This window comes from Natrix helvetica (assembly GCF_964273705.1).
Source record: "Natrix helvetica genome assembly, chromosome: 16".
Classification (NCBI taxonomy): Eukaryota; Metazoa; Chordata; class Lepidosauria; order Squamata; family Natricidae; genus Natrix; species Natrix helvetica.
Window position 1 is genome coordinate 444,895 of NC_138563.1, and position 15,611 is coordinate 460,505.

General features: G+C 59.8%; 1 protein-coding gene across 1 annotated transcript; it reads right to left on the reverse strand.

The window, feature by feature from the left end:
• Window positions 1-326: 326 nt before the first annotated feature.
• On the reverse strand, window positions 327-15,158 carry NTRK1 (neurotrophic receptor tyrosine kinase 1). Its single transcript, XM_081967834.1, is given in 16 exon segments — window positions 327-1,845; window positions 2,438-2,596; window positions 3,634-3,874; window positions 4,844-5,016; window positions 5,204-5,334; window positions 5,537-5,683; window positions 7,165-7,267; window positions 7,383-7,447; window positions 8,141-8,476; window positions 8,957-9,074; window positions 9,189-9,343; window positions 9,548-9,708; window positions 10,435-10,503; window positions 11,328-11,399; window positions 11,553-11,627; window positions 14,824-15,158. Coding segments are annotated over 16 exon segments (2,388 nt in total). The 5' UTR covers window positions 15,021-15,158; the 3' UTR covers window positions 327-1,659.
• Window positions 15,159-15,611: the final 453 nt, after the last annotated feature.

Sequence of the window (15,611 nt, forward strand, 5' to 3'; positions counted from 1 at the left end):
GTCAGAGCAGTTGAGAGACGGAGAGCCCCATCCTGGGGGACAGGATCTTTCCAGAGCCCCACACTGGGCAGAGGCTCCAAAGGATCTTATGGATCTGTCACTCTCTGGATTTTAGAGCAGAATTCCTGTGGCGAAGAGGCTGAGACGGGGTGTGTGTGTCCCCCTATGGCCAAAGGGCCTAGCTTTGTCTGGGACCCCCTCATTTGGAGCAAGCGAAGGAAGGCCCACCTGCACCCCACAAACCAGGGCAGACAATGAGGGTTTGGGGGGGGGCTCCCCAGTCCTGCCCTGTGGTCTCTGAATGGGAAAAAAAACCCAGACGCATCTTTCCCAAAGATATGAATGAATCCGAGAGGTTTTATTTCAACATCCAGCCCAGGGTCTTTCCAGAATCTTCCTCCAATTCACACAGACGGCCAACACCAAGAGCTCAGCCTGGGCGAGACGTCCCCCCCCCTCACAAACTTCTTTCAGGGCTGGTGGCCATTCTGGGCTGCTGGGGACAGAGTCCCACCCGTTGTGGGGAGACAAGCGGGTCTGCCCAGTCTACAGCCTAGCTGATATATTAGAAACGAGGGGTGGGCAGAAAGATGGAGGGACCCCCTCCAACAGAGCCTAATCCCTCTATCGGGAGGGGGGGTCCATAATCCAATTAAATGCCATCCCTTAATCCCTTCTGCCTGGAAAAACGTGTTTCACCCCCAGACCCCCTTTAAGACTTGGGCACATGGAGGAGCCCATTTTTGGGGGAGGGGGCTGTTCTGAGGAGGGGGAAGGGGACCGATTGTCCTGCATGCTCATCTTTCGAAAGGCACTTTCTCATACAGCCATCCCTCCTCGGGGCTGGGGGCCGATGCCACACCCCGTCTCGTCCTCTGAGAAAGTGTCAAAAGCTTCACAAGGCGTGAAAAGCCAGCAGGGCAACAAAGGCAGGCGGGGGGCGGGGGGGGGTTCTTTGCCCAACAAGCCACCATGATTATGGCTTCAGCCCACTTTGGGGGGTGGGGGAGGAAGCAGTTTATTTCGGATGCAATATGCAAAATCCCAGCTTAGCTTCGGTTGAGATCATGCCTCACTGGGGGCTCCTGGAGGGGGGGTCTCAATCGACCTGGAGGAGGGGGGGGCTGTCATTCTTTGCCAGCCCCTTCTGAATCTCAGGTTGCCTTTTGCATGAGGGTTTGTCTGAATCCCCCTCCCCACTGCCAGGAAAAGTTTATTTATTACAATGAAGGTCTACAGCTCAGGACAATAAATAAGAAGGTGGAAGCAGCAGCCTTTCTCCTGGGGGGCCACTCTGACACCCCCGGAGGCGCCTGGAGGAGAGAGTCACTCCCATCGTCTTGTGGAGAAGCAGGTTTACGTCACCCTGGACGAAGCTTCCCTGCTTCACCTCCCTCCCTTCTGGCTCTGCCTGGCAGCTGCCCAGCGTCAACGAGGCAGAGCTCCAGCGAATGGAGGCCGCAGGGTCGTGCTTCTTTCAGTGGGTCAGGGTCTCTTCCCCTAAGCAAGCCTTTATGTACAGAAGGTGGGGAGGGGGCTGCTTCCCAGCCCTGCCTGCAGCAGGCGGAGTTCAGGAAAGGGGTCTTGTGTGGGTTGAGTTTCTTGCTTGGATGGATGGATGGATGAGTGGATGGGTGGAGGCGTTGGGGGGCTTCCCCCTTAGCTGAGAATAGCCAGGTACACCGGGGGGGCCTTGGCCAGGGCCTGCAGGCGGCTGTGGATGGCCTTCATGCCCTGCCGTTGGTGGGGCTCCCGTTGCCAGCAGCTCTGCATGACGTCGTAGACCTCCGAGGGGCACGGGCGGGGCCTCTCCAGCTCCCGGCCCTGCGTGATGCACTCGATGGCCTGCAAAGCGGGAGAGGGGTGAGCGTGGCTGCCTTGGGGACTACTGCTCGGTTTCTCCTCTCCCGGGAAGGTCCCCATCTGGGGAAACTTAAAAGTCGCCCTCCGTGCAGGGAAGTCTGGGATTGGCTCCAGTGGTGGGATTCAAAATTCTGTGGCCATGGCTTGGTGGGCGTGGCAGGGGAAAGATACTGCAAAATCCCCATTCCCTCCCGATCAGCTGGGACTCAGGAGGCAGAGAATAGAGGGGTGCGGGGCCAGCCAGAGGTGGCATTTTCCGGTTCTCCGAACTACTCAAAATTTCCCCTGCTGGTTCTCCAGAACTGCTCAGAACCTGCTCTATACCTCTGATTGGCTCACCTGGGGAAGAGAGACCCCTCCTCCCCATTTGCTAGGGACTCACCCAGCCCTTCCCCTTTCCCTCCTGGGGTGTCGTCTGCCCATAAGCTGAGCCTCCTGCAGTCCGGGCAGCTTCCTTCACTTCTCCCACCCCCAAGAGCATCCTCCCTGCAAAGCCGTCCACAAGCATAGGGAGCGAGAGGGGGGGGGGCAATATGTCCCCCCCGTCATCTCCCACCCGCAGCCCCCCCTTTACCTCCGTGTTGGAGAGCTGGTACCACGGCTGCTTCCCGTAGGTGAAGATCTCCCAAAGGACCACGCCGAAGCTCCAGATGTCGCTCTCGGTGGTGAACTTGCGGTACAGGATGCTCTCGGGGGGCATCCAGCGGATGGGGAGCATGGTACGGCCCCCCACCTGAAGAGGGGGAGGCAAGGGGTGAGCGGCTGGGAGGGCCAAGCAAGAGGGGCCAGGGGGTCAGAGCCCAGGGATGGGGAATGGCAGCAAGATGCCACAGGTGCCACAGCAGGGGTCTGAACCGGGCATGTTTCTTGCCAGGAAGAATGGAGGGCACAGGCAGGATGCCGAAAAGATGCCAGTCAGGAGGGGCACTCAGCACCCTCAGTGTTTGTGGGGCATTGGCAGCCTTGGGGATGGGCATGATGGGCTCCCTTCCGGACCAGGAGCCTTTCAGCAGGTCCACTTAACCAAGATGCCTCCTCCTTCTCCTCCTCCTCCTCCTCGTCCTCCTCCTCCTCGTCCTCCTCCTCCTCCTCCTCCTCCTTCTCCTTGTCCTCCTCCTCGTCCTCGTCCTCCTCCTCCTCGTCCTCCTCCTCCTCCTCGCTGGGACCCCTGTTGTCTCCTTCCCAGCCTCCATCTGCTTTCTTGCTCCGTGCCTTCCCCCCCTTTTAATTAACCGTTAAATAGCAGCTCCCTGCCCCCCGTCTTTCCACTGGCTAAGTGCTTATAGGTTTTTCCACCCCAGGCCCCATTAAATATGGATAGAGGCTGGGGGAGAAACTAAAAGGGAAAAAGAGAGGGAGGGAGGGAGGGACGGAGGGAGGACTGGCCCTGCCAGGTTCCCCCTGCCTGGGAGGGAGTAGCGGAGCCAGAGCCCCCAAATGCCCGGGGAGTTTTCCCTGGCAAAGCCCCTCCGAGCATGTGATGAGCTCCAGAGGCCTCGGCACGGTGGGCCAGGACCCCTTTTGCACCTCGGGGGCGGGGGGCAGGCTCGGAGGAGGAAGCCCCCAAGAAGCGGGGAGGTTCCAACGTGATGGGCAAAGGGTGCCAGCCAGGTGCCAGCCAGGAGAGAGGGGCATCCGAGCAGGACTGGCAGAGTCCACAGGAAGGCAGAGACTCTGAATCGGCCGCAGAGGGTGGGAGTCTGGCCATGGTCAGGGAGGGGGGATGGCCCTAAATCCCCCCACGAAGGCTGTGGGTCCCCCCACCCTTACCCGGTAATAGTCGGTGCTGTAAACGTCCCGCGACATCCCAAAGTCCCCGATTTTCACCACCAGGCCGTGTCCCACCAGGCAGTTGCGTGTGGCCAGGTCCCGGTGGACGAAGTGCTGGGAGGCGAGATAGACCATGCCGGAGGCGATCTGCGTGGCGATCTGCAGCATTTCACTGAGGGTCAGCTGGCCGAAGGACTGGCCGTTCCTGTTGTCCAGCATCTTGGCATCAGGCCCATGCGACCTGCCAGGCGGAGGGAGTGGGGGGAGTGAGACCCTCCTCTGCTTCCATCCTCTCCAACGGCCCCTTCCTGGCTTTGGACAGCTGGGATTGGCCCCCACAGGGCTCCTACTCTGCTTTGGCCAATTTACACCCGGAATCGGATCCCCTCGGGGAGGATTTGGGAATGGCAGGGTTGCAGGTGAGGGCGAGGAAGGGAGAGGGGGGTCTTTCTTTCCCCACGTGCCCACAAGAGACGGTCATGCAGACGCAGAAACCCCCAACTCTTTCAGGTTTCATCACAAGGAGCCACGGAGGGGCAGTGAAGTCAGCTGAGGGGCACTTCCGGTCCCCTGCATCCTTTGGTTCTGCCCCAGGGTCTGCGGGACACCCCCTCCCCCCCCAGGAGGGCGAGCCCAGGGCCATTTCCCCAAGCAGAGCTCCGTTTTTCCTCCTTGACACAAAACCCGGCTGGCAGAGGCGGGCGAGGCCCCAGTCACCACCTTCCATTAATGCCAAGTCTTATCGCCGTAAGCCTCTGAGCTGTGCGTCTCCCTGCCCGTCCAAGGGAGGCTGGCAGCTCTCGCCTACGGGCAATACCTGGGGGCCGATCGAAAGAGCCTCCGATTATTCCAGCTGATGGCCAATCCCCTTCAATTTGAGCCTCTCAGACAATCTAATCTAATCAATATTGCAAAGGGAAGATTGCATTAGCAGGGGGGAGGGAGGGAGGGAGGGAGGGAAAGGCTGGGGAGGCTGCTCCAGTAATGGAGAAGGGGTGGGGGGAGAAGAGGCGCAGGGCTGGGAGGGGGAGCTGGTGGAAAGGAGGAACAAGGTGGGACAGTTGTGGGCCACACCGACCCAACCAAAGAAGAAAGAGAAGGAGAGAGAGAGAGAGAGAGAGAGAGAGAGAAGGAAGGAGGGAGAGAGGGAGGGAGAGAGAGATACTCAGAGCACCACAGCCCCTCACCGGCTGCTGGGCATCCCACTCACCGGAGGAAGCGGTTGAGGTCCCCGTACTTCATGTACTCGAAGAGCATGATGAGGGGCTCCCCATCGGTGCAGACCCCGTAGAACGTGACGATGTGCTCGTGCTGCAGGACGGTCAGCAGCTCGGCCTCCCGCTGGAAGTCCAGCCGGGCGCTCTCCGTGGCTTCTTTCAGGGTCTCCGGAGGGAGGGAGGGAGGGAGGGGTGCTCAGTGATGAGAGTTGGGGTCCCAAACCAAAACGACTGTGGGACCCCCCTGGGGGAGAGCCCGGCAGTCCTTCCAGGCAGCCCCTCCCCCAGACCCAGAGGGGCGAGAGAGAGAGAGAGAGAGAAAGAGGCGGGGGCAGGAGGGGAGGGATCCTCACCTTGACGGCCACCAGCATCTTCTCCTGGGTGGGGCTGAGGTTGTGGCACTCGGCCAGGAAGACCTTCCCGAAAGCCCCCTCGCCCAGCTCCCACTTCAGCGCGATCTCCCTGCGCTTGATGTGACGGACGGCTGGCGGGAGGAAGGAAGGAAGCCCAGCGTCCACGGGGAGGTCAGAGGGGCTGCCAGGCGCCCTCTTGGGCCACGGGTGGGAAGAGTCTGCCGCCCTCCTCCCGGTGAGGGAGCCCAGCTGGGGAGCAGGAGGAGAAGTGGGCCCCCCCGGTCCCCCTGGCAGTGCAGCCCGCCTCCCCCCGCCCCCACCCGGAGGGCTTACGGGTGTTGCAGAAGTACTGGGGGTTCTCCACAAAGCTGCTCTTCAGCCCCTCCAGTTTGGCCTCCACGGAAGAGCGGGGGCTGCCGCTCACGTCCATGAACTGCAGGGACATGGCCAGGTCGTCCTCTTGGGCCAGCACCACGGACCCTGCGGAGAAGGCCAGGGGGTTGCCAGGACTGATGCTTTAGATGGGCCTGGGGGGGGGGGTGTCAGCTGATCGGGCACCCAATGGCCACAGAGACTCTCAAGGGGGAGGGCAGCGGCTGGGAGGGTTTGGGTGGGAAGCTCAGTCTGCCTGGAAGGGTTTCAGTTTCCCTGGGGAAGAGCCGTCCCAGCAGAGGCTACAAACAGCCTTTACGGGGGGGTGGGGGGGGGAGAGAATAAGCCCCATAATTTTCAAGGCGTTTCAAAGTCCGGATGCAAATTTTGCAGAGGCCGCTTGTCCTGCCATGATCTTTGACTTTCCTATCTGACAGTTTGGGATTTCCTGGTGGTCTCCCTCCCACCCTCCCTCCCTGGCCAGTTTCAGGCCCAGGCCAGGGTAGTTGGGTGCCGAGACCCCCTTTTCCAGAGGGTCCTCCACGGGAGCCCCCCCGACCCAGCAGGCGGGAGGAGGCAGTGCCGATTGGGGCCGCCATCAGCTCCTGCCGGAGCGCATCTGTTGCCTGCGGTGGCGAGGAGGGGCTTGTTTGCCGCGCCAATCTGGTGCCCCCCTCCTGAAAGGCAGGCAGTGCCAAGGGAGCCGTCAGCAGAGCATTTAAGCCTCAGTAATTACCGTGAGAGGGTCCGTGCCCCCCCCCCGGCCCTCCCCCATGCTTCTTCATCAATGTCAGGCACGGCTGCTGGAGCCTGGCGGGGGGTGGGTGGGGGGAAACGGCTCCAGAGCCGCTCTGGGGAAGAAGGGGGCGGTGGGCTTCCAGGAGGGTCTCATGTTTCCCCTGGCAGGACCAGAAGGGACTCTTGAGCTGACCTGGGCAGGGGGGTCTCCATGGCCTCCCCTCCACCCAACCGGGCAATCTTGCTTCTGCATGAGCAGCCAGAGGCGGCTGAAGTCTACCTGTCAATGGGGAGGGGGGAGAAACCGGCCTGCCTGGGAGAGCAGCTTCTTATGCCCCCATTCGAGGCTTGGCAGCCCCAGAAGCAGCGCCAGCCAGGTCCCTGCCAGCTTAGCAGGAGCAGCACTGGCAGAGGGGGAGGGTGGTGTGGGTGGGGTGTTTGGGGTGGTGGTGTCTGGATGACTCTAACAACAACAAGTGGCTGCTGCCTCCCTCCCCCTGCCCCCCCCAAGCCTTTTGCTGCCTTTCCAGCCCCCCAGGGGGTGATTCAGGGCGATCAAGCCCATTTACAGGCTGAATCAATTCCAGCAGTGAATTAGCAGCTGATGCCTGCCTGAAGGGGGAGGGGGAGGGGGGAGGAGGAGGAGGAGGAGAGGAAGGCTAATGAAGGTGGGGGGGAGGCTCCTCCTCGCCCTGATGCCTCCCCTTCCCCAGCCCCGAGGTGGGTCTCTGCCGGTCAGGGCAAGGATGGCCACAGCTGCCCTTGGAAGCCACCCCAAAGGTGCCCTGGAGAAGCCCAAGGAAGAGAAAGGGTGGGGGGCTCAGGGAAGGCCGAAGCCCCCTCCCACTTACGCTGGAGGCTGAATTTGGAGCGCTGACCACACTTGTTGAGGAAGAGCAGCATGATGGACAGGAAGAGGCAGGCGCAGACGGCCAGGGCCACGGCCACCGAGATCTGCCGAGTGGGGGGGGAGAGAGAGAGTGGCACCCTCGGCAGCCCCTCCCCCCTGAGGATAGTCCCTCCTCCTCCTCCCCCTGCCCCAAGAGGGGGCTCCTTCCTGTCCCCTTACCCCAACCGGGTGCTCCTCTGGGGTCTCCACGGGGCCCCCCTCGGTGCCGTTCATGTCCTCTGCTCCTGGGCAGGAAAGAGAGAAGAGAGTCAGGCCGTTCCTGGGAAGGCAGCCCCCTCCACAAGTAGCCCCCCCCTCCCGCCGCCCTCATAACTGTCGCTTCCCCCCATCTCTGCCCTTTTGGGATGCAAAGGGTCTCTGTGGGTGCCTTCATCCCCAGAGAGAGAGGGAGGGGGAGAGAGAGGGTCTCTCCACTGGAAAGCACCCCCCCCCCCATTTTCTGCATGCCCTCCCCCCTGCCTCCCCCTCCAGGGGCGAAAGAGGGCCGCACTTACTGCCGGGCGTGAGGGAGCCTTAGCAGCATCCAGGAAAGAGAAGGAGAAGAGGGGGGAAGTTGGTGAACCTTCCAGCTCAGGGGCCACCCCTCCCTCAAATGAATGGCCCTTGAATTGCACTCTTTCTCCCTAATCCCCCTCCTCCTCCTCCTCTCTTGCACACAAACACACACACACACACACACACATGCACAAACAGCGACGCCTGCCCTCTACCACGGAGGGCTCTCTATACCCCCTGGGAGGCCATCCAGGGAAAGGGACTGCAGGGGCCCCGCCTGGCTTCTCCCTCCCTTGTGCACCACCCTTAGCCTTGCCCCCCTCTTTGGCACTGCCCGGTGCTTGGGGAGGGGGCGGCCTCTTCAGTGGCTGCAGAGCGCCCTGTGCCCCCCCTGGCCAGCCTGGGCCCCCAGAGGCCGGTACCGTGGAAAGGCTCTTCCTCATGGAAGTTTTCGTCCGGGAGGTCCATGAAGTGCTGGTAGGTGGTGAAGGAGGCCGATCCCAGGGCGTTGGCCACCAGCAGGGTGTAGTTGCCATTGAAGAAGTGGGAGGGCTTGTCGAGGATCAGGCAGCCGTGGACGATGGTCGTGGTGGGGACGTCCTCCGGGAAGAGCTTGGTGTAAATGATCTGCGTCTCCAGGAGGTCCCGGTGGTCCAGCTGCCAGCGGATGCTGGGCGTGGGGTTGCCATCCACCGAGAAGGGGATGCACCAGCGGTAGTACATGACAGCCTTGCCCACTGCCCGGATCATGGCGGGGACTGCAGAGAGGAGGAAAAGGAGGGGGGCTGTGAGGGGAACCCCAAGTTGGATGGCCTTTGAAGTCCTTGAGGGCAGCGTTCGGGCCAGGCGCTCCCCCCCCCCGGGCCAGATCAAGACCCCAAGAGGGACGAGGGACGGAGCAGAGGAGGCGCTCAGAAACGGCCGTTCAGACACCGGGCACAGAGCTCTGCTCTGGGTTTGGATCAGCAACAAGCTGGGTGGCAGAATCCTGAACACCCAGGCTGCCCTCTTCCACCCAGGGAGGAGGGAGCCCACCCTGTTTCTTTCCTGGTTTGCTCAGAGTCTGCCAGGCGTGGGCACCTGGGCACCTTTTCCCTTCTTGCAAGGAAAAATAATATCTCCCAGCTGCCAAACAGAAGCAGGTGGCTAATACCTCCTTCTAAGCCCCCTTTGCTGGATGCCAGCTGGAAAGGACGTCCCACCAGCCCCCCCCCCGCCCCAGCCCCCTTTCCCCTCACAGGTCACGTTCAGCCTGGCCACGGCTTCCCCCATGCCCGCCTCATTCTCCGCTTGGCAAGTGATGTTTTGCAGGTTGTAGCTGGCAGAGATGTTGGTGATCTGCAGCGCAATCTCTGACTCTGACTTCTGGGAGAGGAAGAAACAGGCATCACACACCAGGTGTCCCCTCTGATTTAATGCCCCCCCCCATTTCTCATTCTTGAGGTCGGTCCCAGGGCCGCGCTCCCCACAACTTGCCTTGGTTTTGATTGGGGCTTCACCCCACACCTTGGGCAAGTCCCAGTCTGCCACCGGCTGTGGCTGTCCGGAGATGTGACATGTCAGGTTGACACTCTCGCCTTCTCCCATCGGGGCGGGGTCGTAGTCGATCCTGACCTGGGGGAAATCTGCACAGGGGTGGAGGGGCAGAGTGGGGGCTTCAGGGAGCCACCAACCCCCCACCCCAGCTGGAGAGGGAGTCTCTTGCAGCAGCCCAAGGAGGTAGGAGACGTCTGGAGAGGGCTGGGACTGCATCCAGGCAGGAAGGAGCTCAGACCCACTGCATTTCGGCCGGGGGGGGGGGTCTCCCACTGATGGGGGCTCTGCCTTACCACAGCCGGAGAGGGTGAGGTTGAAGAGGGGCACCAGCCTCCTGTCCTCCTGCAAGCACTGGAAGGATTGGTTGCCCGCCCAGTCCAGCTGCCTCTTCTGCTGCCAGGACTGCAGCCACAGGAGGCCACAAACACACCGGAGGGGGTTTCCCACAAGGACCCTGCCCAGGGAAAGCCGGAGGGAGGGAGGGGGGACACACACAGTTTCAGCCTGATGAAGCTGCAACCCCTCCCCCCCAGCTCCCCCCCCCAGAAGAGAGAGCCCAGAGAACGCCCATTTCCTTATTTTAAGATTTTTGGCCAATGCCTCCAGCTCTCCAGAGTAGCATTAAGAGGGACGAGAGATACTGGCCAAGCCTGACTAGAAAACCCAATTTATCCACGCTCATCTTTTAATACTCGCTTTAAAGCAGAGTGGATCTCCAAATTGCATTACGGGAGAGAAGACGGCGGTCCAGGCCTCTTTGATTCATCTGGGTTCATCAGAGTCCAGGCCAAGGAGGGGAAACCCTCGCAGGGGACGTCCAAGGCAGCCCACTCGGCCGAAGGAAAAGCACCACCATGGGGAAGGGGGCCACCCACACCCACCCACCCGTGTCAGGCCGGTCCTCAGCCGAAAAGCCGGAATCGTTTGCAGGAGACTTTGCTCCATGGGGGTTGGGAGGAATAAATCTGGCTTCATGGGAGTTCTTCAAAGAACTCTGAAATCTCAACTCCAGTTGAGTCAAATTTAAAGATTGGAAGATGGGGGAAGGGGCTCTGCCAGAAATCAAGGACAAGACCAAACTTTGTGTGTTGGAAGGTTTTCTCTCTCTCCTTCTCTCTTTTTTCTCTTTCTCCTTCTCTCTCTCTCTCTCTCTCTGTTCTACGTGTATGCAGACACTCACAGCTCCTGAAGGCGGAGATGGTAAAAGGTCCTCCAGGAGAGGAATTCCAGCTGATTGAAGGCCAGGTTCCTACAGAGAGACAGAAGGACGTGTCTCCCTTGCCCCCACACTGGTCCTCCCCTTCAGTCTCTTCTCTGCTGCTCTCCACAGCCTGCTTGCTTTCCCTACAGGCAGAGGTTCAGCAGGTGCAGCCTTTTCCAGCTGGGACTGGCCCAGAAGCCTCCGCCAGGCCCTTGGTTTATTGCATGGCTAAGTTTGCAAGATTCAGAACGGCTTGGGGGAGCCATCCGATGGAGGCAGCCCTGCCCTGCATCCCCTCCACCCTCGCAGGGAGGTGACCCGGTGTCTGGACCGAGGGAGGCCAGGACCTGGCCGGACATCCCAGGAAGGGAAGCCCTGGTGTTAGCCCTTTGGAGCTGACCCATCCGGCTGCCTCTGGCCTTGGTGCTGCCTGGCCCCACACCAGCCTCTCCACGCTTGGCTTTCCCGCGCAGCGAGAGGGCAGCCAGAGCTGTGCTAAGCAGGGATCCATCGATTTCTGTGGGTTGCAGAGGGACATTAACCCTAACAATGATTAATCGAGTTCCAGGCAAGCTGTTAATGAACAAAGGGGGAGGGGCAAGGGGGGGGAGAATCGACCTGTGGTGGGGAGGCCAGGGAGAGAGACCCCCGGGGCTTCTCGGATGGAGCCCAGCCCAGCTCTCCCTCTTCCCCAGGAAGATCAGTCATCGTTTAAGCCAGAGTTGAGACGGGTGGACTCCAACTCCCAAAATCCCCCAGCCTGGCTTTGAGCCTTGCTAAGGAACATCCCTTCGCCTCAATGACCCTCTCTGCAGAAAGCCCCCCCCCGCACACACCCCCAGCCAGAAGGGCCCCCTTCCCAAGACACTCACACGTGGGTCAGGTTTGGGCTGGCCTTGAATGCATCTGGAGCAATGAACTTCAAGTTGGTCTTTGCAATCGTCCTGCAAGGAAGGAATGATGAGGTCTTCAGAGGGAGGGAGGGAGGGGCAAAGACCCACCTTCTCCACCCAGGAAGAGCCCCTCTGCCACCCCCATCCCCACTGTGCCCCCCCCCCCTTTGAGCTGCCCAAGCCTCCCTGCCCTCCAAAACTCACAGGTTCTTCAGCTCCCGGGGGTTTCTCAGGTCCCCCCCGGTCAGGTTGATCAGCCCAGCCTGGTTTTCCACAACTCTGAAAAAGAACAGCCCCCCCCCATTCAGAAACAGCAGGCCCCTTCTGGCTCTGAGAGTGCCGGAGTGGCCGCTGTCCTGCCCAGCTCCAGTCCTCTCTCTCACCCTTAGGTGTAATGTATTTATTTTTATTTGTTTAGTATGGCGCATTCATGTTGTATTTCAATAAAAAGGAACCCCAGGGCAAAAATACGGAATATAAAACCTGAGATCTGAATGGGAAGATGACAAACAGATATCTTAAGTTGCAAATATAATTGTTTACTTCATTTATCGCAGGTGGAATATCAGCAAAACTCCATGATGGGCCCTGTTTTTGACCCTCCATTTTTGACCCAGATGTGAACCCACAAGGCCTTTCCTAGGATTGCCGAGTGAAAGCGCAAACGGCTGTTCAAATTCCAGGAGCCGCGTGTGGGTCAATGCCCTTCAGTGGGGCTTGTTATGCTCGGCCCAAGGGCTGGCTCCCTGTGGCATCTCCCTCCCCACCTCGCCACAGCTTTTCCGGGAACTCCTCTCATCCTTCCTGCCACTGGGCATAATTGATGGGTCCCTCTGATGTTGGGGAAAACAGCCTTGGCAGAATGGAGAATTCCTTCTGGCCACTTAAGCGGCTCAGAGGATGGAGAAGAGCTATTAGCAGAAACCTGCAGGCGAGGGGGAGCTTCAGGACCGGGCAGGATGGTGCCCCTTCATCCACAAAATACAGTTCACACGTACACACACACGCGTACACACACCCATTCCTACAAAAAGCTCCTTCCGCCTCTAGAAAGCAACCAAGGTTAGCTTGAGTGGAAATAAACTCCCGATCCAACAAGGCTTCTTCGGCCTTATTGCAAATAACCGAGTTAAACTGGGCCGGCGGACTGAATCTCAGGCCAGACAAAGCAGCCCTTAAAAACTGCCGGGGTCCTTTTAGGTGACTGACCTCGAAGAGCTCATTGTCTTCCAAGAATTAATACAATTAATCTGTTGACAGCTTTGGCTGCCCCCCCCCCGGCGCCTTTAATTCGTTCTTCGCATCAAATGAACGGAAAAATGTAATGAATGCGGCTGACTGCCCTATTTTGAAATATTTACGGGCTGTCTAATGGGTTTAGATCCCGCGATTCAAAGTATTGATTTTCCTCCTTTCAACCATGTCTCCGTCCAGGCCTCTTTGCCTGTGAAAGTGACGGTAGGTACAATTCAGGTTTCTGCCGCTTACAAACGATCCGTCCAGGCTGCTAAGTGAGCAATTCCGTCCGTGTGGAAGGTCTGCCCTCTACAACTTGCAAGTTATGAACAGCAAAAGTGTCAAAAGGGATCCTAAGGAGGAGGGGCAAGGTCTGTAAAAGAATAAAGAACCGTGCAGGAAGGGGGGTGCCAGCAAGCAGGAGGAGGGAAGGGCGTGTACGTTGGGGGAGGACCAGAAGAGACGCGGGGTTAAAGTAGTGCCAAGTGACGGACTCCGCTGCATTGCGGGCACGGGGGTGTGGGATGCCACCCGTGGCAGGCGCAGGAGTGTGAATTGGGGCCTCTTGACTGCCAAAGTGATGCCAGCGTGTGCCAAACACCTCTCAAAAGCTGATGGGAAAAAGAAACTGGCATTTTTGGTGCTGCAGTGGATATAAAGAGGAGTCCTTAAAGTCAAACCTCTTCCCCACCCTTCACTGAGAAAAGGGAAGGGGGTAGGGCTTCTGCCAGGTGGTAAGACTTCCATGTGCCTCCCCCTTACTCAGTGGCGGTCTCATCAGCAGGACCCAAATGTTCTGTTCTTTGGGGGGGAAAGCTCCCCAGTCAGAGCAGCATTTCGGTGGCACCTTTCCCAGGCTAGAGGCTGTTTCCGTTTCTATGGCCAATTACCCTTGGGTCTGGCCTGAATCCCCACCTCTGACTTTGGGGGTCTTGCCACCAACCCGGCTTTCTACCCTCTGTGCCCAACAGTGGCCCAATGGGGTTGGGGGCACCTTCTCTCGTGGCACTGGCATGGGCTGGGTCTTCCAGGAAGCTGCTAATGCAGCCTAAGGAAGCTTCACGCTCCTGGGGTGGGGTGGGGGAGCCAGGCAGGCTAAGTGAGGCTCCCCTTCCTGGAGATGAGGTGGCCTCCCTTGCAGGGAAGATGGCTGGTGGCCAGGGGACCAGGGCGGGGTGGAGGAGGGGCTGCCTCGCTCCAGGCCCTGATGGGGAAATCAAGAAGGGCCCCTGGGACAGGGTGGCATCAGTCCATGGTCTTCTCTCGGGCTCGGTCGGGGGCCCCGAGGCCCATGGCTCAACACCCCTATCCAGCCACTTTGCTGCCCCCAGCTAAAGTCCACCCAAACCCCGAATCCTGGCCTCTTGCTGAGCCACAGAATAAAAGCACAGCTTCTCAGTTACGTGATATGCTCCGTTCTTGATTGATCGGGAATATTAAAGAGCAGTTTTCACTTTTGGGAGCTCTTGGGACTTGGTCACTATTTGGCAGTAGAAGGCGGATTTATGTGGCTATTTGCATCTCAGTCCCTTCTTTCTTTCTCTTTCTTTCTCTGTTTTTCTCACTCACACACTCTCTCTCTCTTTTCCCCCTCCTTTCTTTTTGTCTCCTTTTCTCTTTTTGCCTCTCTCTCTCTCTCTCTCTCTCTCTCTCTCTCTCTCTCTTTTTCACCTCTTTCTTTCTGCCTCTTTTTCGCCCTCTTTCTGCCTCTCTCTCTCTCTCTCTCTTTTCCACATCTTTCTTTCTCTTTTCCCTTCTTCCTTTCTCTCTCCCTCTCCAGGTTCCATGGCAAAACAAAAGCCTTTTCCGACTGTTGCAACCCTTATCAAAGTTTGCTCAGCGGTTATCGAGGTTGGCACCAAGGGGAGCTCCGGAAACGCTGCCCACGCTCTGGATTGGGCTTCCCTGCGAACCCCCTTTGGAAAGCCCCCTGCCTTTGTCTGGGGGTCGACCGCGCCGAGGTTTTCAGGGTTGATGACCTCGAGGTAATCCCCGCCAAGGGGGGAGAAACAGCTGGGGGGGAGAGGGAGGGTCCGCGCCACTTTTGGAGGAGCGAGAGGGGCAGCAGAACAAGAGCGAGACCCGATTCCGGGTCAGCTGAGGCTGCGCCGGCTGTCACTTCCCGTGCGCTGCGCTCTTCTTTTGGGGAGACCCGCCGCTCCCGCTGCCTCGCCGTAAGACGGGGACTGGGACGCCTTCCCGCCCTCCGCTCCACCTGCCGGTTCCCCCCGACACTCACATTTCGGTGAAGTTCTCCAGGCTGCGCAGCTGCGCCAGGGAGTGGATGTCGCGCGGCTCCTGGCAGAGCAGCGTGCTCAGGTAGCAGCGGCACTCTTCCAGGCAGGGCGAGGGCGCACCGGGCGACAGGCACAGCCAGCTCAGGCACAGCAGAAGTCCGGCCGAGGCGCGGAGCGGGCTTCTCCCCCCGGCCTGCATGTCGGAGCCGGAGAAGCGGCCGGTCTCATCTGCGCCTCCCTCGGAAAGTGCCTGGTCGCGGGGGACGCTCAGGGCATCTGCCTCTGCCCGGCTCCCCTTCCCGTCTGCGCAGCAGGTGTGAACGCCGCAGCCGCTCCATTCTTGGAGGGGTTTTCAACCTTCGGGGGGCGGGGCTGACTCCAGGCTCCTCCTTCCCAAACGGCCCCTCCCTCTCTGTGCCCGCGGCCCTCTCGGGGATGTGGACGGAGCAGGACGGCCGGCGCACAGGGGATCCGGCACCCTCTAAAATGCGAGTCTGTGTGCAGAGGCAAGAAATCGCCTGTTTTCCCTCTGAGGTTGGCAGCCCACTCCGGGTGGCATCCTCTGCCCCATGTCCTTTGCCCTCCGGACAGCCAGCTGATCAATGGACGCAACGCCTTTCAATAACTGATCGACAAAACCGTTGCGCGCAGCAGAGGCACAGCCACCTCGGGGAAGGGGTCACGGAGCCCCTCTTCTTGCTCCTACTCCTAGAGGGACCCTCCACATTTCTGGGTCCCCTGCCCTGGTGGTCCTCCACCCACAGCCGCGGGGGACTGTCATGCCACTGCC